This window comes from Culex pipiens, chromosome 3 (genome assembly GCF_016801865.2).
Source record: "Culex pipiens pallens isolate TS chromosome 3, TS_CPP_V2, whole genome shotgun sequence".
NCBI lineage: Eukaryota > Metazoa > Arthropoda > Insecta > Diptera > Culicidae > Culex > Culex pipiens.
In genome coordinates, this window is record NC_068939.1 from 158,450,500 (window position 1) to 158,471,238 (window position 20,739).

Sequence of the window (20,739 nt, forward strand, 5' to 3'; positions counted from 1 at the left end):
AAAAAGTAGAAGTTGAAAAATTTTTGCGACCAATATTTTTTTTTAAATCAGTATTGATTCAAAAATTTATAACTCGGTCAAAGATTTTTTGCCCGTTCTGGGAATTTCTGAAAAGTTGACATTTTATGTACCCTAAAAAATATCAAAAAATAAAAATAGTATTTTTTTTGCAAATCAAGTTTTGGTGACAAAAAGTTAAATAAAAAATCAACACATTTTTTTAACCGTGTATGATTTTTTCAGTACAACTTTACCGAAGACACCAAATCGATCAAAAAATTCCTTCCTTCAGATTTTTGAATTTTCATACATCATTTTTGTATGGACTGCTGCCAAATTTGTATGGAATTTTTTTTGATCAAACTAATAATGCAAAATGGCTTTTTTGGGCATACCGAAGGCTCCAAAAAAGTTTCAGCCGGATTAAAAACTACAAAATTTAAAAACAAAGGCCGATTTCGTAGAGAATTGCTCAGCTGGGTTCGATTGTTCTTTTTGTGTATTTGTAGTTCCAACTCTCAATACCCGATAAATACGCAAACATACCAGTTGTTGACGTAATGGACGATTTCTTCTGTAGTAGAACTCTACGGCTGCTCTACGTAGTTTCTCAGACACATCCTTAGCATGAACTTTAATACGTGTTGGGATGTCATCCATGACCGCCGTGTGAAGAAGTCCTGCAAAACATTGAATAGAATTGATTTATTAGATTGATGATTCCATGCCTAAATTCAACAGTGCTTAATGCTACGTTGCTTGAACGGTGAACCTAAATGCATTTGTAAACAGTTGGTAAATTTAACGTAATTTTCGGTTGAAACTTAATACTATTGATAAAACAAGTTTAAAACCAAAACAAAACTGCTAAGCTAACGTTTAAAAAAAGTCGTTGTTACTTTGATTGCATGAGCGTCTCAGTAAATGCTAGATTTTCCCTACAGCTAGTTATGGTTTTAAAAAATAGTCCAATTTGAGCACATAAACTTTGTGAATTCTATAAGTGAACAGTTTATTCGTAAGGCACGCGCATGCAAGGCGCTAAACACTTTCAACGTCATTATTCTTTCGATAACGATAAAACTTGAGCTAAAAAATAAAATGCATTCCTACTACTCCTTCCGATACTTCTCCACATTCAGCCGCAACGTCGGCACCGAAAGCCTATTCTCCCCACCAGAGGACGAGCTCTGGTGCACCGACGAAATGCGCGATTCACCGGAAAACAGTCCCGCCGTCAGGTTTGCCAGACTGCCTTCGGCAGTCCCATTGTTAATTTCCCGCGGCGTCCCCGACGAGGACTTGCTCGCCGCGACGGGTGTCGACGTCCGCTGGACGTTCTTGTCGGTTGTCGTTTGCGTGAGCAGTTCCGGCGTCGAGGTGTTGATGTGGCTAATGTCCAGGAGGGATTTGAGCAGCAGACTGCACGGGCTGGACGAGTCCGAGAGCGAGTTGAGATCGGAGTGGGTGCGGATCATCAGTTCGCGCGCGATGAACTCTTTCAGGTTGAGGGGTTTTCCGGAGGCTGCTTCGTTTGAGGAGGGTTTCTTCCGGAGGAGGTCTTCCGCTAGGGATAACGAGGAACTGCTAGAGTGATCGTTGAGCACTTCCTGGTTCTTTCGAAGCATCGACGAAGCCCACTTCATACCGAGTTGGTTGAGATCACGCCCAAGCGATTCGGTGGCTTCGTCTTGCTTTTTGGAAAGCTTACGCTTCGACGGAGATTTCTCAACTTGCGGCACCGGTTGGACAATCTCAACGACTTCCGAATCTTCCGACGTCGATCGGTTCGAATCGTCCAGCGAGTTGTTGAACGACTTATCGATGATGTTGCGTAGCTTCAGCTCCGCGACCACGTCCGGAAGGGACGCACTCGAGCTCGAATTGCTTCCCCCAGGATCCGTCCCGGACTGCTTCTCACCGCTCTTCAGCGTGTCTTCGGTGACGTTCATCTCCGGCGCCGGCAGGGGATACTTTTGATAGCGCAGCTGGTCACTTTTCCCCGTAACCTCGAGCAGTTCGTTCAACCGCGACAAGCTGGTCTTCTCCGGATCGAATCGGGTTCCGTCCAAATTCTCCCGCCGCAGATACTCCTCATAATTCGGAAATCCTTCATAGCCCAGAGCGCGCGCATGTTCCAGCAGTTTGTCGCGAGCTTCCACGAGCAGCTGCTCGGCCGGATCCAGCCGGAGTTCGCTGGCCGGAATGGAAATGTTCGTTTTTGAGGCGAGTGGCGTCTCCACCTCCAGAATGGTGGACAGCTCGTGGGCGGCGTTGGCCTCCTCCAGCTGGGGGCTGAAACGGCGGATGGCCACCGGAGGTTTGGCGCGCTGGGTAGACTCGCTGGTTGTAGGCTGAGGTTCGTTGGTCTCGGAGAGGACACGTGCAGTGACCTGTTAAATAAGAGAAAGAAAAAAAATTAGCTTTCGTGATAATAAGCTAGCAAGACTCCAAATGTGAAACAATAGCAACTGACTCAAGTTTATACAGGACGAAGTAAAATGAAACTTTTCACGTTTTTGCTACAGTGGACTCTCTGGTTGTCGATATTGAAGGGACCGTCGAGAGCGGGAGTTATCAAATTATAGAATGGAAAATCAAAGCAATCTATTTGAAGGGACTGAAAAATTTATTGACAGCTGGAGCAATATTGATATCGAGAAGATCGACAGCCAGAGAGTCCACTGTATAACCGTTGCTCGTTTGGCATGTCGACGAATTAATCGTAATGACCAATTCTCAGCGAAGCTACACAAAAAAAAATAAAAATAATTGTTTAAAGGATCGGTCTTTTTTTTTAGAATACAGTCCAATCTGCATTATCCGAACTCCTCGCATAAATTTTATCTAGCAAAATCGCATCTTCTGATAATTGAAAAGAGAAAAAAAAAAATTTGATTTTGGATTTTTAGTCATCGAACTCCAATATAACCAAAAATGCCCCAATGTGAACTGAAAATATGTAATTCAAGATGGCGACCACTTTTGAAACCACTTTAAGGTAAAACGGGAAGGCACCGCCATTTTGAAAATCGTTTTTTAATACTCAAAGTTTCATAATATGGGGAAGGGGGGTTGAGGGGACTATTTGAATGAAAAAAAAATGAATGCGTGTTACACAAGTCTAGTTGTTTTGCAATCAGTAGTTTCTAAAATATCTAAGTAATAGAATATTTTTTTGTGAGAAAAAGTTTTTTTTACAAATTTTTTTTTTTGAGCTTAAATTTTTCGGATTTTTGCAATTGCCTTGTTAACCCTCTACAACCCAACCCCGCCTCTAGACGGGCTTCAATTGAAAAAATCGCCAAAAATCATTTTTTCAACCAATTTTTGATCTTCAAAAAGCATTCGAAAGAAGAACTTTTAAAATTTTGGAAAATTTTATGGTTGGAAGTTTGACTTGTTTTATGTAACTTTGCCAATGTTTTTAAAAATGTATTTTTTTAGGGGTCAACTTTGGCTGTGTTTTTTACTAACATTGCCTATATTTTAAGTAAAAAGAAGTATGCAGTAATTTTTCTAGTGCCCCAGACTATGCCTGTACGCATTTATTTACAATTTAAATGATAATGGTTCCATTTTACAGCAGAAAATGTGAAAAACATGCAAAAAATTGAAAAAGTTACTGTAAAAACATGAAAAAATTAGATAGGCAAAATGTAATGATAGGAGGTGGTAGAGTAGGCCAAATACTACCAAAAACAAACATAAACTAAACAAGATAAATGCAAATTAAAATACTAAAAATGAAACAAGAAAAACATAAAACAAGAGAAGTAAAGTTTTTCGTAGAACAAACGTTGCTCAAAATGACCTCCTTAACACGGGAAAAATAAAAATTTTCGAAAAAAAAATTTGGGCAGTAGAGGGTTAAATAGATAAATATTTATTTTTATTTATTCTATTAACTTAATTTTTATTATTTCTTAAAATTATATTTAAAAAAATCAAGCGAAAAGCAAAAATTTTTGGTTTTTTTTTGTTTAGCTCGAAGTTTTAAATCTTGACTTTTTTTTGATAAGGTCCTATAAACAAATGTAAACATTGAGTGTATCCCTTTCACACCTTATGTCAAAGTCCATCGGAGTAAGCGGGATACACTCAATGTTTGCATTTGTTTATAGGACCTTATCAAAAAAAAGTCAAGAAATCAAGTATTTTAATTATTATAATTTTTAATTATAATTTTCACAATATACCGTTTTTGAATACTGAAATAAATGTCATTATTCGCAAAATGGTTATTTAACGATCCAAGAAGATTTTACAAAGATTTTCAAAACAAAAGAGATTTAGTAATATAAATATTATTTTTGAAAATACTCGATTTTTTTTTGCAATATGGATGTCAATTTTTGAGTTTTAAATGTTACATTCTATTTTTTTCTGTAAAACTCCGTATTTTCAAAAAACTAAAATATTCACAAAATATCATATATTTTTTGAAAACTTCAAATTTTCATAATCGACAATCAAACGACGCTAGATTTTATGATTTTTCGAAACATAAGAAATTTTCGTAAAAAAGATAGATTTTTTTCAAAATACCGTGTTTTTTGAAAATACTCAAATTGTGATATTTTTCAAAACGGGCGTTAAACCAAGCAAAATTATGAATGAATTTACACAACACAAGAGTTTTAGCTCAATCCTCAATTTTTCGAATTTTCCGTTAATGTTTACATAATACCAAATTTAAAAATACTCTAAATTTTGATTTATTTTCAAAAAAAGATTGTGATTTAAAGCAATGATTTTTTTTAATGTTTAAGTAAAAATAAAATAAATTGCAGATTTTGCAATATGCATGTTCAACGATGCCAAAATTTGCAAAGATTAAAACATCCTTAAAGCTTTGTTGTTAAATCACAAATTTTCACAAAATATTGTATTTTTTGAAAATCCTCTTTTTTTATAATTTGCAGCATCAATATCAAACAGTGCAAAATTTAGAATGGATTTTAACATAACTTAGTATTAATTGAAAAACTCGCATTCTCAATTGTTTATAGTTTACAGTAAAGCAGGGGTGACCAAAGTATGGCCCGCGGGCCAAACGTGGCCCGCGAGATGATTTTTTGTGGCCCGCGGACCCATTTTGAATGATCATGTAAAATGGCCCGTTGGCCACTTCTAAAGTGATTTTAAACTTTTTCAAAATTAAGGTTTTTTAAAACTTTCTTTATGCTAACCTTTTTAATTTTTGTTAATAAAAAACTATTGATTTATTTTTAATTTGATCCCCATTTTAGGACTAGAAATGTTCAAAAATCTTGATAATTAAAACAACTTCACACGATTCAATATGCATAAAACTAGTCAATATCGCCAGTACTTTCATCAAACATTTTTGAAACCATTTATAAAACGTTCAAATTTGACTTAGGAAGGCATACAAAATGTCGAAATCGGAGAAATAAGGCTGCTGCAGTGCACTGAGTGTTGCACCATCCCTTCCCCCCCATTATTAAAAATTGGCTCAAAAAATCAGGGACCAAATATTTTTCAAAAAAACTTTAAAATTTCAATGGAATTTGAAGTGTTATCAGCTAAAATTAATTAAAAATGCATTCCTCTGCGTTGATTTTGAGCATGTTTGGGTTTATTAAAAAAAATATTAGAAATTTAGTTAATTTTATTTTGTTTTTTTTTTCGCTAGAATGTTTTTTCGTCCAATTTTATATTTTTAGAAAATAATGATTGCAATTCAACTTTACGGGTGCTTAAAACATTTGCTAACATTTTTTTTTATTAAATCGTCGCTTGTGTGCTATCTTGTGACACGTCCTATCTTGTTACAGCAGACATGTCACAAGATAGCACACAAGCGACAAAATGTTGAATTTCTGGTTATCAACTAATTTTCTTTAGTCCTACTTAATTTAATGATGAAATTACGCCGTTACATAAATTGTTCAGATTACTAAATAAAATCAACAATACTGATGGAAAACTGCCATTTTGTGTTTTCTATTATTTTTAACTAACGAAATAGTTCACAAAATTACGAAAATTTCAAATAACACCAGCTGATAGATGTATTTTCTTGTCCTTTAAATTAAAGTAACGTTATTTAATTTTTTTGAATAGCCTATTTGGTTAATTTGGCCCGCAAGCTCATTTGAGCTTAAAATTTGGCCCGGCCATCAAAAACTTTGAGCACCCCTGCAGTAAAGGTATTAAACGAGGATTTTTTTAATGGTTTTTTTTTAAATAAAAAAAAACTTTGGTAATTTGTACATTGAATATTAAAAAAAATCAGGGCTAGTATAACTTTCTCGTCATCAATCCTCGATTGTATATCGTTACCAAACCTGACAAACAAAAATTTGGTCTCAAACTCACCTTCGGAATGTCCTTCAACAGCGGCTCAAACTGCTCCTGTTGCTGCTGCTGCGGCACTGCCGCCTCCCGCGAGCTCAAATCCTCCGACGACTCAAACTGGGGCGCACCGGCATTCGGCGGCCGAACCACCTCCGGACTGTCCCGATAATCGGACGACGTCACCGGCCGTGACATCGCGATTCCGCTGTCCTTGCTGAGGCCAATGTGGCGCGTGGCGGCCGCTGCCGTCGCCGACAGGATTCGGTTGATTTCCTCGCTGACGGGGTCGTCCTTGGAGCGGGTTGAGCGGGGGCTGGTTTCGACGCTGCTTTTTGAGGGGGGTTTTGGTGGGAGTGGGGGGAGGTCCATGTACTTGGTGGACGATTCCTGGTGCTCGGTTGAGGATAAACTGTTTTCGATGAGTTTTTTCTTTTCTTCGCGGACCTTTTGGATCATCTCGGACAGTTCGGAGATGCGCTTGCTGCAGCTTTCCGTTAGCTGGGAGTACTTTTGCAGCACTTCCTGTTCGTCGCGATCGCTCAGGTTGATCACCTCGACGTGACCTTGTGGGGTGATGATTTTGGCGACTTTGGACGGCAACTTTTTTGGGGATTTGAGAATCGATTTCAGCGGGCTCTCCTTAACTGGAGGCGATTGTCCAATTGGTGGAGCGACCTGCTTTGGTGCGTCCGGGGTTGTCGGCTTTTCGCGGCGAATCTCCCGCTCTTTACGGTTCAATGTACGCATCCAGATGTCCTCGACGCGGCTAATGTTCTCATTGGCCGACCCCGTCAGGTCCTGCTCCTTCAGCGTTTCGTCAATTTCGCTCAAAAAGTTGTAATTGTCGTCGATAAAGTGCCGCAGACGGTTCATCCGGGAGGGGTCTTCCTCGAGGACGACCGACTGGTTACCGCTCACGTTCACCACCGATTCGTGCGGCGTGGACACGCTCGTGGAGGAACTGACGCCGAGCTGTTCGATCGACTGGCGGGACATTCCGAGCAGACGGACGATGTACTGCATGAGGTTTGGGTTGAGTTGGCTTTGGCCGTTGATAGCAGGCGGAGGATTCGGAACTGGGGCCGGGGGAGCTTTTTGAAGTTGATGTTTCGGCGGTGGAGACTTCTTGGACTTTTGAGGTTGAGGTTGAATCGGTTCTGTAGTCGGGTTTTGGACGAGCTGTTTGACCAGTTGACCTACGCGATTGTCGATCTTGGGCGGCAATTGGCGGTAGATAGTTGACGTTGTAGAACTTATTGGAGACTGCTCGTGTTCTATAATTGGTGGTTCAGGAGCAACTTCCTTCGCTGGTTTTGGTTTGGGAGTTTCCGGTTGGACAACTGCATCAACCTGCTCCGTCGCCTTCTTCCGCTTTCGAACTTCCGAAGCGACCTTCTTCGGAGTCTTTTTAATCTTCTTCTGACTTTTATCGTTCAACGTTATTACAATCTTAACTGGAATGTCCGAGCCGGATTTTACGCTATCATTCGAGGAAGTCTCCTGCTCAACCCTGGCATTACCAGGTGCCTCAATGGTAATCGGCACCTTCGGTGCCACCGGCCGCACTTTCTCCCTCTCAAACCGATTCATCTTCTCCTTCAGCTGCTTCTCCAACTCGCGAACCTCGCGCTCTTTCTCGTGCAACTTTCGCTGCTGCTCTTCCAGCTCTTCCTGCCTTCTCTCCAACTTTTGCACCCCATTCTCCGTTTGAACCTTTGTAGACTTCATCTTCACCGACACCTTCGGCTCTTCCACGTCCTCTTCCTTTTCCAACTCATCCGTCAGCAGCTTCCTCTGCTCGTTTATCTGCTCCAGCAGTTCCTTCAACTTGACAATCTTATCGCCCTCCCTGGGCAACGGAATCCCCGCACGACCTCCACTAGGATCCAACCCCAACAGTATCGTACTGCAACTGTCCGAACTGTCCATCACCAACTGCCCAGCATCTCCCAGGGGCATCTTCGCTCTGGACGCCGTCGCTGCCGCCACATTGATTTGCGCAGGACGTTGACGCGGGTCATCTTCCGGTGGAACTTCCCGTACCCTGGGGCACGTAATCAGCACGCGCTGCTGGATCAAATCCTCGACGGCGTCGTTGGCGCGCTTCTGGCGCGTTGCCGAACGCTGGCGCTGGCGGTGTTCCGAAGGGAGGATCGGTTTTGCGGGCTGAAATATGATTTTTAATTTTGAGATGCGGCTGAAGTTGACACATATGTTTAGTTTTAAATTACCGGATTCTGGCTTTTGACGACGTTCTCCGCCTTGACCAGTTTGTCCAGCTCGGCCTTCAGGTTCTCGTAATCTTTGCGCGTTTGCAGCTTCTCCAGCGCGAGCTTGGACCGGTCTTCCTGGTTTTGGGGTTGCCTGTTGGGGAAATTTCAATAAATATTAGTAACTGAATTTGTTTTTTTTTGTTCATGCAAATAAGTGTTAATTTTAGTTTAATTAAAACTTTGCTAAAACATTTTTTTTACATTTTATTAACCAAAAAACACTCTAGATATCTTGAAAAGTACTATCTATAAAATCGGTACCGCCATCTGGAGCGTATTCTTTTTGCCTTATATTTTGATATTTTTGATAAGTTTTGGATATAAAGCACAAACTGAGTAACTACTCCAGTTTAGATATTTTTTTCTAAGCACTGCTGTTTCTATTCAGTCTTTAGTCCCGATTTGTTCCACTTGACGGTTTGATTTTAAAATCACAACTACAGTCCAGACTCGATTATCCGAAGTTTAGATTTTTATCCGAAGTTCTATTATCCGAAGGTCTGCAGGCCAAGGGTGTAATGATACCTTTTCGGTTGACACCCGGTGAGGAACAACCTGGAAGGAGCGGAACTACATCCGGAGTGCTGTTAGTTGATCTTGGTCAAAACAGCTGCTCTGGTTCCTTGCAAGTTACCCATTTTCTTACCTCCACGTTGGCTTGGTTTCGTCATCATGATGACAGCACGTGACCTTGCTGGTGGCCTGTGGAAACGAACTCGTAAACCTTTGACCAGCGAGGGTCAGAGTCGAGACGGCCAAAAGAAAGGGATGCGCAATGTGGGAAGGGAAGATTGTAGACGGTATTGTTTTGATTCACAGCATGTTGAGTTAACTGTTGTGGATGTACCTGATACATCGCAATACGGGGTTTCTCTTCTTTCCACTTTCAGCTACTATCTATCTTCTATTTCTTTATTATGTATTACTGATTTTCTAATTCGGCTTCTGTTTACTATCCACCATTTTATTTTGATTGCATGATCCTTTGTTTCTCTTATTTTCATATACTAATGCATCTTTTTGTTTTTGTTTTGTTTTTGTTTGTTTTCATTTTCATGTCGTGTCTGGGCCTACGGTTTGGAAAACGATTGCACCACGACAACCACTTCGGAGTGATATTATCACACTGGAGACAACAGCAACAACATCAGAAACCCTGATGTCACTCAGGTTCCCGCAAGTAACTGTATCATTATTTTAAAGTGTTTATATTTTACTAACATCCCTTTCTTTGCAGAGCATGGACTACATTATAAAGCGGCAATGTGGGAAAGGGAAGTAATTTGTGATTGTAGAAGGTATTGTTTTGATTCACAGCATGTTGAACGAACTGTTGTGGATGTACCTAGAACATCGCAACTCGGAGTATCTCTTCTTATTATCTCCAACTTCTTTAGTTCTGTTTCACTTATCTTTCAAGTCTACTCTACTCTATTTGCCAGTTTTAACTGTTATGTGTTTTCCCTAACAAAAACTGATCTCCTTAATATGCGAACGAGGTTAATTCTCGGGTTAATTCCTGTTCATATTTGATGTATTCTTTATTCATTGGCTTATTTATTTATTTATTAAAATATTATTTTAATCGTCTCCTAAAGTTGTCATTAATGTTATCTAAGCTTATATGATATTATTTATCCTTTATCACAAAGCTTTTTTCATAAATTATTGCCTATATTTTTAATCTACTCCATACAGCTTTTACTCTTCTTTCCTTCAACATACCATTATTCTTTCAGTAGCGAACTTTATGTAGTATGCTTTTTCCTTTATTGTCTATTGTTTTAATCTACGCCCTTTTCTTCAAACAAGTAAGATTTGAGTCCTTACTCAATATATTGAATGATCAAAGTCACACACATAACATTATTGAGCAATTCCATGCCAAATAGGGAATCGGTTGTACCCGACCCTCTCCGATTTCAATGAAACTTTGTAGACATGTTATCCTACGCTTATATAAGCCATTTTTGTATATATGGAGCCAGTTTTTGTATATGGAGCCAATTTCCCATAAGTTTGTCTTTGACCACATTTCAATTGGATGTATTGGCTTACAGATATAAGCTAATAACATCGCTCATAACTGAAAACATAATATTTTTTCAGTGTAGTATATTAACCTGGATAGTAAATTAGCTTAAATCATCAAAAAAATGAGTTATTTTGAAATTTGAAAAGTGGTCAAAGACAAACTTATGAGAAATTGGACGAGCTTTCCGGTAAAAATATTTTCGAGACTGAAAAATCAAGTCTGTCATATAGAAATTGCAAAAAAACCGTCAAAAAACCTATTTTTTCAACATTTTTATTTTTAAAACCGCTGTAACTTCACAAGGATTGGACTTAGGACAGTAGTCAATATGGAGACTTTTATGTAAAATTGTCTGGAGAACCGATTCCCACTATCGGTTTTTGAAAATTTTGACGTTTAGGGCACTTTCCAAAAAAACAGTTTCAGTAAATGATTTTTGTATTTTTTTAGGTGAGTTGCTCCATCCTGCATTTTTCTTGAGTATTTTTGTAACATCTTAGGCTATCTTCACAAAAGTTTTGAACGAAAAAAAATCGTGGGCTCCCCCTCAAATTTGACTTTTAAACTTTAAAATTGAAAAATCTCGTAAAAGTAGAGTGTTTTTTTCTTTCAGTGTATTTTTTTCGGAAAGCCCGTCAAATTTCCTACAAGTTTGTCTTTGACCACTTTTTGATACGATGCAACGGCTTCGAGATACAGCAATATTTAAATTACGAAATACAAAAATATTTAAAACACTTACGCCCTTCTCAAATGTCATTATCGCGTGGAACTGGCTCCATATACACAAAAATGGCTTATATAAGCGTAGGATAACATGTCTACAAAGTTTCATTGAAATCGGAGAGGGTCGAGAAAAAAGTACCTGAAAAATTCCTGTTTTGGGCTGGAATTGCTCTATTGTACTTTTGATAATTTTTTGAATAACATGCTTAGGTTCAAAACATTGTAACAAAACACCGCGACAGAAGAAATAGCTTAGTAATTGCGAATTCAATGCTTATCTATTTATTCATGAGCTCAAACAAGTTAGATTTGTTCTGGAAAAAGATTTGCCAATAAATCCATATTTTCTTCGTGATTTTTTTTTTTTTTTTCTTTTCAACGTCGTCTCAACTTTATCATATTCTCTCAAACTGTTCGCAGAGCCATATGCATGGATTCATGTTACTCGCTGTCCAAACACTGTGATTAGAAATATAACACTGCACAAAAAATATTTACTAATGATGTTTTTATAGTGTGTACGAATTGCAAGACAGCCTATAAATTTAGAATATTTCTTGATTTTTTTTTCTGCAGCCGGTTAAGGCATTAATTGACCCTCGCACTTATTTATCAAAACCAAGATTAAAACAATTTTCGATAAATTTAAAATTTCCCGGGAATTCCCGGGATTTCCCGGGAAATCTGTTGAAAATTTCCCGTTTCCCGGGAATTTTGTAATCCCGGAAAATTGGACGCTCTAATTTTGGCATGGGAGTTCCTTGGCCAAAATAATTAGACCAGTATTTTTTTGTTTGCCGATTAGAGTGCTCCTATCCAAAACAAAGTTGTCCAAAAAATTACCCTTTTGAACGATTTTTTTCAAAAACCACATTTAAAAAAATCATATCTCCGGAATGGCTGAATCAACTTTAGTTCGCCAAGTGATTAGTTGGGTAGTTGAAAAATAAAACTAAGACATTTAATTTTATAACGTAGGTGAATACACATACAGAACAAATCAAAACTTTGTTTTTTCTGATCCCGCGCAAAACAAGAAACTGTCGAAAACGGAAAAAAAAATTTTTTTCGCTAAAACTGCGATATTTTTGAACATTTTGAGCGATGACTTATACTTTTTGGGCACTAATTTAAATACGCAACTCTTGATGTGCTTTTTTTTGTTCTGTGAAAACTAAAAAAAATTATTTTTATTTTTATTGTCAACAGAACCAATGAAATTACGGTTACAAATACAACTGCAAAGGTCAACAAAATGTATTACTTATCGATCTTTTTATTTTTAGTTGAGAAAAGAAGACGTTTTCGTCATGCGAGATTAACAGGAAAAGTAATTTATTTCACAAGTTTAATAGGTTTGTCAGGTAAATTGTGTGTTCAGAAATTTTAAACAGTGCAAAAAAAAAAGTCATACGCCATTTTTATCAAATAAATTTATAATAATTGATTGATGCATGTAAAGCTGCATGGTGTCGATCCAAATCGCAAAATAAAATTCCCTGACTTTTTCCTGACCTCTCCAGACGACCAAATTTATTTTTTTCTAACATATTGTTTGTAGATTTTTTTTATGGCTTCATGCAATTCCCCTTTTTGAATATTGGTAATTTAAGATACTTAAAAAAAATATTTTTATTTTATTTTAATATATTTGTTCGAAAAAAATGGAAACAAACGATGGATTCTGCAAAAACTTTCAAACTTTTTTTTATTCTGTCAATGAATTTTTCTTATAGAATATCCAAAATGGGCAACCATAAAAATGCTCTTTGTTTCAAATCACATTTAGTTAATTTCACAATATTTTCCATAAAAAATTAAAGTTAAAGATTTTCAAAGAAAATTTAAAGTTAAAAGCTTTCCTTTGAATTAAAATAAGGGGTCATATTTCATTTTAAAATTGTTTGCTTTGGCCGAAACGAATTGGGCCGTTGTCATTTTTGATTGTGTTTTAGGCCGATGCGAATATTTTTCAAAGTTTTTGTCCCTCGACTGGCCGGGGTCAAGGGGGGAGCAAAAAAATAAAAAAATATAAAAATTTAAATAACAAGCCATAGTTTCAACGTTTCAATGCAAAAAGTGTTTTAAAATGCATTTTACACTAGTTCAGTTGTTTTGCAATCATTAGTTTTCAAAAAAGTAAGATTTGACGAAAAAAAATCGCGAAAAAAAACTTTTTGCGATACTGAAATGTTGAAATCAACCCAAACATGCTAAAAATTATTATAAATTCTTAAATTCTTAAATTCTTAAATTCTTAAATTCTTAAATTCTTAAATTCTTAAATTCTTAAATTCTTAAATTCTTAAATTCTTAAATTCTTAAATTCTTAAATTCTTAAATTCTTAAATTCTTAAATTCTTAAATTCTTAAATTCTTAAATTCTTAAATTCTTAAATTCTTAAATTCTTAAATTCTTAAATTCTTAAATTCTTAAATTCTTAAATTCTTAAATTCTTAAATTCTTAAATTCTTAAATTCTTAAATTTTTAAATTCCTAAATTCTTAAATTTTTAAATTCTTAAATTCTTAAAAAATATTTAAGAATTTAAGAAAAAAAAATTGTTTTTCCCCTATTTAAGATTACACAGTTCAGATCACTTTTGATCGAGCTTTGGATCATTTCGAGTGAAAGTTAAGTTTATTTTTGAGAAAAATAAAAATTTAGTATTTCAATTAGAATTAGAAGTGTTCGCCTAAGTTTCACTTAAGATAATTGTAATTTGTAATTTGTGCGTTTATTTATTACAGGTTATCGTTATAAATAAACGCACAAATTACCAATTACAATTATCTTAAGTGAAACTTAGGCGAACACTTCTAATTTTCTAATCCTCAGATATTTTTGATTTTTGAATTAAAGGAAGAACTTTAGAAGCAGGTAATAAAAAAAATAGAATTAAAATTTAAGAAATTCATAACTGTAGGTTTTCAGAACTTTAGAATTTATGAATTTGAAAATATTCAATTTTAGAATATTACTATTTAAGAATTTCATAATATTTAAACATAAGTCTTTAAAAATTTCAAAATTTGAGGATCTTGAAATTTTTTAGATTGTGGTAGAGCTCGTAAAAAGTAAACTACTCAGCTCAGTGGTTTGAACAAGAATGATAATTTTATTTTCCGTCATCAATTACGTCTACTACGATTGGGTCCTCAATCAGGACGCCTACTTGCACCGACACTCCTCCTCGAACTGATCCGGTCGAATCCCAATCGCCGAACGCAGCTTCTCCAACTTGATCCTCGCAAGCGGCTTCGTCATCACATCAGCTAGCATGTTCTCCGTGGGGCAATACTGCAACCTTATCGTTCCCTTCTCCTGCAGATCTCGAACAAAAAAGTATCGCGTCTCGATGTGTTTGCTTCGGCGCTCGATCTTGTCGCTTTCCACCAACTTGATGCAGCTCTGGTTGTCCTCGTTCACCCTGGTTGGTCCAAGAGCTGCCTCTCCAACTTCTTCTAGCAATCTGCGGGTCCAGATGAGCTCCTGACATCCTTCAGCTAGGGCAACGAACTCTGCTTCGGTTGAGCTCAGCGCCACACAGGTTTGCTTCCTGGTGCACCATGCGACAAGTCCACCTCCGAACTGCAACAGTACGCCAGAGTTTGACTTCCGGTCCCGTGAATTTCCAGCCCAATCTGCGTCAACGAACATCTGCAATTCTTCGTTCGTGGCACCCAGCTGGAGCTTGTGATTGATCGTCGAATCCAGATAGCGCAGAACTCGCTTTGCTTCGTTCCAGTCCTGTTGATTCGGCTTGCTGGACTTCTGGGCCAAGATCGACGTGCTCACTGCAATATCTGGCCTGGTGTGCACCGCTACGTACAGCAGACCTCCAATCAAGCTGAGGTAGTCCTGGTTGTTGGGAAGTGGCTTGCACTCAAATTTCAAATGTTAGCAATGCTAGAATTTTTGAACATTTTTTGCTTTGATTTGATGAGATAACTAACAAGGCCACAAGGATGGCCTATGTATCGGTTGAATTACAAAGGGAGCATTTTCAAATTACTGCGATATGAAGAGCTCAAAGGGGTTGGTTGGACCCGAACAAGCAAAATCACTCACGGTGTCCTCAGGGGAAGAGAATCTTCTTCAAACAGTAACCTCCCATAACACCGAAAAAAAATCTGACAAAGCTGAAAAACAGGTGAATTTTAGATTTGTTTTTTTTTTTTTTTTAAATGGATGATTTTTTGCTCTTGCTTACTTTGTATTGAGCAAAAAAAAACACAAACCGGCCATTTAATTTTCGTCCTGAATGCAAAGAAGTGTTTTAAAATGCATTTTACACTAGTTCAACTGATTGCAAAACATTAGTTTTGAAAAAAATGTAAGATTTGACGAAAACAAACATTTTATTTTTTGAGTGATACTAAACGTCGACAATTTTCAACAATTCAAACATAAATTTCTATTGAAATTTTGAAGTTTAAAAAAAAATCTTGTCCTCAGATTTTTCGGGCCTGCTTTGAAATGGAGGGGGGGGAGGCTGACAAACACTTTAAATACAATTTGTACCGGCCTAAGCATCGCATAAAGAAACACCAAACGTTACTTTTCGTTTCTGTTCCTTTTCAGCTGCGTACTGCTTAAGAAAAATCTTTTCGTGACCCTTTCGTCGATCGTTTCTTTAGCGTTTTTTATATGGAGTTTTGCGTTACTTTCGAGCTACGCATTTATCAGAGAGTTCCTATTTTTAAAAAATTGTTTGTTTTAAAACCACACGACATAATATTATTATACATGAAAAAAAATAGGCTGAACCTTTTTCAGGGTTGTTACGGGAAAGTCGAAATAAAATCCGCGCCAAATCCGCGCCGACCGAAACCTCAATCCGCGCGAAATCCGCGTTATATAAAAAAAATCGCGACCACATTCAAGAAATGTTATTTCCAAACAAAAAAACTAATACAGAAAGTATTTGATAAAAAAAATAAACTCGTTTATGTTTGAAGGAATGAAAGCAAAAAGTCCCGTCAAAAAATACCTCAATAGACGTCAAGAAAAGTGTCACCAAAAAAATTCTTTTTGCAAATCAGAGGGATACTACAATAATTTTGACAAAATAGAAAATTATTAAACAATATAAACAAAATTTAAAAATCTAATAAATGAAATTTAACTTCAAAAATATAAGCTCATAAAAACCAAAATCTAAAATTTTAATATGATTGAATTTTAGATTTCGAAATTCTCAAAAATTCAAAATCTTTAAATTTTAATACAGATTGTCTAGAAGGTTTTTTTTTTAACTAGAAGGTTTTTTTTTTAACTAGAAGGTTTTTTTTTATCTAGAAGGTTTTTTTTTTAACTAGAAGGTTTTTTTTTTTAACTAGAAGGTTTTTTTTTTAATTTTTCCTTCTCTTGCCAAATCCATTGTTAGAATATCCAATTACATCAAAATGAATTATAGTTCAAATCATAGTTGAAAGGAACTCCAAAACTCTATTAGGTTATAAGAATTACGAAATTGTGAATTGATTATTTACTAATAAAAACTTATTGAATTGAATAATACAGATTGTATTCTAAATTCCTCACTAAAATTTCATTCCGAAACAAATTGCTTTTCCAATATTTTAAATATTTTCTTCTAAAAATTTAAGAATTTAAGAATTTAAGAATTTAAGAATTTAAGAATTTAAGAATTTAAGAATTTAAGAATTTAAGAATTTAAGAATTTAAGAATTTAAGAATTTAAGAATTTAAGAATTTAAGAATTTAAGAATTTAAGAATTTAAGAATTTAAGAATTTAAGAATTTAAGAATTTAAGAATTTAAGAATTTAAGAATTTAAGAATTTAAGAATTTAAGAATTTAAGAATTTAAGAATTTAAGAATTTAAGAATTTAAGAATTTAAGAATTTAAGAATTTAAGAATTTAACAATTTAAGAATTTAACAATTTAAGAATTTAAGAATTTAAGAATTTAAGAACTTAAGAATTTAAGAATTTAAGAATTCAAAAATTTAATATTTTTTTTTTAGATTTTTTAGATTTCCGTTTTTTGTTTGTTTGCAAAATTGTTTTAAATTTATTTTTTTTACTTTTCAAATTTTGATTTTTTTTATTTTGATTTTTTTTTTATTTTGAATTTTTCTTTAAATTTTGACTTTTGGATTTTTTTATTTTTTTGGGGTTTTGAATTTCAGATTTTTAAAACTCAGAATTTAGAAATTTCGGATTTTTTAATTACAATTTTTGAAATTCGAAAATTTTTTAAATCTGAATTTTAAAAATGTTGATTGAAAAAAAACTATTAAAATATAAAAAAAAAGTTTCGAATTTTTGAAATTTTAATTTTGAATGATGAAACATTAATTTTTGAATGTTCTGATCTTTTTATTTTTAGCCAAGAATGCTTAAATTTAAAAAAAATATTTCTACGGGTAAATTCCATCTAAAATTCAAAGGCAAATTGAATATATCCACTATAAAATTAAAAATAAATAAGGTTAAAAAAACATTCCTCAAATTCAAAAGAAATTACATATTCAGACCCGGATAAATTAAGAAATTAGTTAAGTGTAGTAGAAAATTTATTTAGGAATTTCTCAACCATAAATTTAAAAAATAATCTCTACATAATCTTACATCTTAATTTTTCGAAAATACAAACAAACATTTTCAGAAAAAAATCTATTAATAAGAAATTGAAATTGCACTCAATGGAAAAAACATATTCTCGCAATTCTTGATAATCCTTTTCTTAATAACTTGAAAGTAATTCTATCTATTTATTTATCAAAATTGCCATCCGCGCGAAATCCGCGCCTGAGCAAAATTAGTCAGCAAATCCGCGCCAAATCCGCGCTATCCGCGCGAAACGCGCCATCCGCGCGATCCGCGCCGTCCGTAACAACCCTGCTTTTTTATAGTTGAAATCTTATGAAGTTATACTTCTTATTGCACCCTGAGCAGAACTGGTAAAAAAATCAATGTCTTTGAGCCATTAAAAAAATGGAAATTATTCGCGCCTAAACGAAATTATCTAGTAAATTCACGCCAGATCTCGCAACACGCGCGATCCCCGCCGCGAAGGAATCACTAGCTCTACCCATCCATTGCAAAAAAAAAAAACTATATTACATCCAAGACATTAAAAAAATAAAAATTATCAAATTGTTGAAAAGTTTGGCCTGGAATACATTTACATACCTCATCAAGAGTAAATTTTCAAAAACAAATTAAAATTTTTAAGATCATCAAAATTTCCTGACCCAGCTTAAAATTCCCTGACTTTCCCTGACTTTTCCAGGTCAAAAAAAATTCCCTGACAATTCCAGGTTTTCCCTGACTTTTCCAGAAATCGACACCATGAGCTGGTTGTCATCATTTAATTTATTTTGAAAAGAAAAATGGAGGTTATTGGTGATAATTTTGCCACACACAAAACAGAATTTTCTTCTCAAGATAATTAATTTTGAATTTTCCAAGCCATTCACAAGGATGACATGGCAGCTCTCAAAATTAAGTCTCCGTGCAAAATGGCTCATTTAAGCATAAGTGATGGTAGGTTTATTCCAATATAATAAAGACCTAGAAAAATTCAAATTTCTCAGAATCACTCAGATTATAATTTTATTTATTTTCAGTTGATTTCCTAATATTAATATCAGGCTAGAAACTTATTTTTTGGATTTTTTCTAGAGTCTGTTGAAAAATGTAAAACCAAACAAACATTAATTAAGGGCCGAATGTTTAAAATATGTCCAGAAGTAAGCTTATGAATTTGTTTGCGATAAAAAAATATAATTAAACAAAATAAAATAAGTTTTATACTCACCTCCTCGCCTTCAGCATCTCCTCCTGCAATCGCTCGTGCCGCTTCGCTTCCTGCATCGCATTCATCTCACCCTCTTTTACTCCCTTCTCGTTCCGATGGACCATTCCCACCGGCTGCTCGTACTCCTTCCGATACTTGGTCAGATGATCGTAGTACTGCACCTTGGTTGAACTACCTTCCCCGATGGATTGTTTAGACGAACTTGTCGTCGTCGTCGGTGGTGCCCTCGGCCGTTCCAGTAGCTTCCGGGCGGGTTTCCGCGGCGACTCCAGAATTGAATGGTCCTGGTCTAGCGCTGTGCTCGTCGGAAAGGAGAGAGTGTTTTCGCTCAGGTCGGCGTCGAATTGAACCGCCTTTTGGGAGGAGTAGGTTGTGGTTTGGTACGGTGTTTGTTTGTGGGTGTCACGGCGTCGCTTGATAAAGTCTGACACTTGGGTGAACGGTTTCAGCGGGGGAATCGACGCGGCTGGACGAGAAGCGATTTTTTGGGGTGGTTGACTGTGGTTGTAGTGCAGAGTGTCCGGTGAGGTGAACGAGTTGGCGTTGTAGTACAGTGTGTCTGGGCGGGCGGAGTTGTGCGACGGAATGTTTTCCTTGTTTTTACCTGAGCTGGGCAGGAGCAGTTCTTCGTCGGAGGAGGAAACGAACCCGGGCGAGAGACTTCGCAAATCTGGGACCGACTTCGTCTTTGGGCCTTTGCGGAACTGCTCGAAGGCACTCGGGGTGTTCACGGAGGAGGAACTATCATCCTGGGCGCGTCGGATCGGGGCAGCCGGTTGATCGACCAACGGTTTCTGTGGCGGAGAGTTGACCTGAATTCCAACAGACTTGGAAGGTTTGTACTCTTTTCGCTTGCGTGGCCGTTGATTCTCCCTCTGCTGGATCTGTTCGGCCAGTTTGGTCTCGGCTTGCTTGCCCCGAACCAAGGCCGCAGCTTGCTGGGCCGCCTTCTTCTCTTGGAACCAAATTTCACACTGCTCCGCGGCTTCCGCCGCCTTGTGCGCCTCACCCACATCTTCCAGACAGAACTGATACTCCGACTGCAACTGGGAAATGTTCTTTTTCTTCCATCGCTTCAACTCCTCCTGCTTAATCTTTTCCACATTGGCCAGTTCCTTCTGTTTTGCCGTTTTAAAGTTCCGGCGAACCTTCGCGGCCAACTCCTTGGATTGCTGGCGAACCTACAAGCAAAAACAGCAATTAAACCAACTGACTCCTTTAATTACACGATCCTACGAACCTGCTCCAACCGAGCCCGTCGCCGTTTGTCACTGTCCGCCTTGCGGACGCTTTCCAAGCTGGCGAATGGATCCAGATGCGCCTCCGGCGCAGCGGCGTGCACCGTTATGTTAACGGACATTCTTCACTTTACTGCATCATCGAATAGTTTAACAAAATATAATTCACTCCAACCGCCACTAATTTAAACGCGTAAATTTCCGAAAACCCAAAAAAAAGCGCAGCTCAAAAATTCAACGCAATTTGAAGATCTTGACAGTTTCGTAACAACATCTCGCGGCTGCAAGCGTTTTTTTTTTTTTGGCTCTTCTCTTTTTGACCTTCGTTCGTCAGCAGCGGTGTGTTCCAC

General features: G+C 36.7%; 1 protein-coding gene across 3 annotated transcripts; it reads right to left on the reverse strand.

Moving 5' to 3' along the window:
• Positions 1 to 689: 689 nt before the first annotated feature.
• On the reverse strand, positions 690 to 20,739 carry LOC120414465 (microtubule-associated protein futsch). Of its 3 annotated transcripts, none has more exons than XM_052711227.1 (6): positions 20,392 to 20,739; positions 19,152 to 20,332; positions 8,556 to 8,688; positions 6,346 to 8,490; positions 1,712 to 2,393; positions 690 to 1,567 (listed from the first exon to the last, which is right to left on the reverse strand). In XM_052711227.1, exons 1-6 carry the CDS (start codon positions 20,509 to 20,511, stop codon positions 1,113 to 1,115), a joined length of 4,716 nt encoding a protein of 1,571 aa, XP_052567187.1. In that variant the 5' UTR covers positions 20,512 to 20,739; the 3' UTR covers positions 690 to 1,112. The 3 variants fall into 3 exon arrangements, with proteins under 3 accessions (XP_052567187.1, XP_052567186.1, XP_039431594.1); XM_052711226.1 differs by having other exon boundaries at positions 1,649 to 2,393; XM_039575660.2 differs by having other exon boundaries at positions 690 to 2,393; positions 20,392 to 20,731.

Coding starts and splice junctions, on each gene's coding strand:
- LOC120414465 (XM_039575660.2), bottom strand. CDS start 20,511: ATGTCCGTTAACATAACGGTGCACGCCGCTGCGCCGGAGGCGCATCTG. Junction 8,689..19,151: donor GAGATGCTGAAGGCGAGGAG/GTGAGTATAAAA, acceptor TTTCCCCAACAG/GCAACCCCAAAACCAGGAAG. Junction 2,394..6,345: donor TGTTGAAGGACATTCCGAAG/GTGAGTTTGAGA, acceptor CTTATTTAACAG/GTCACTGCACGTGTCCTCTC.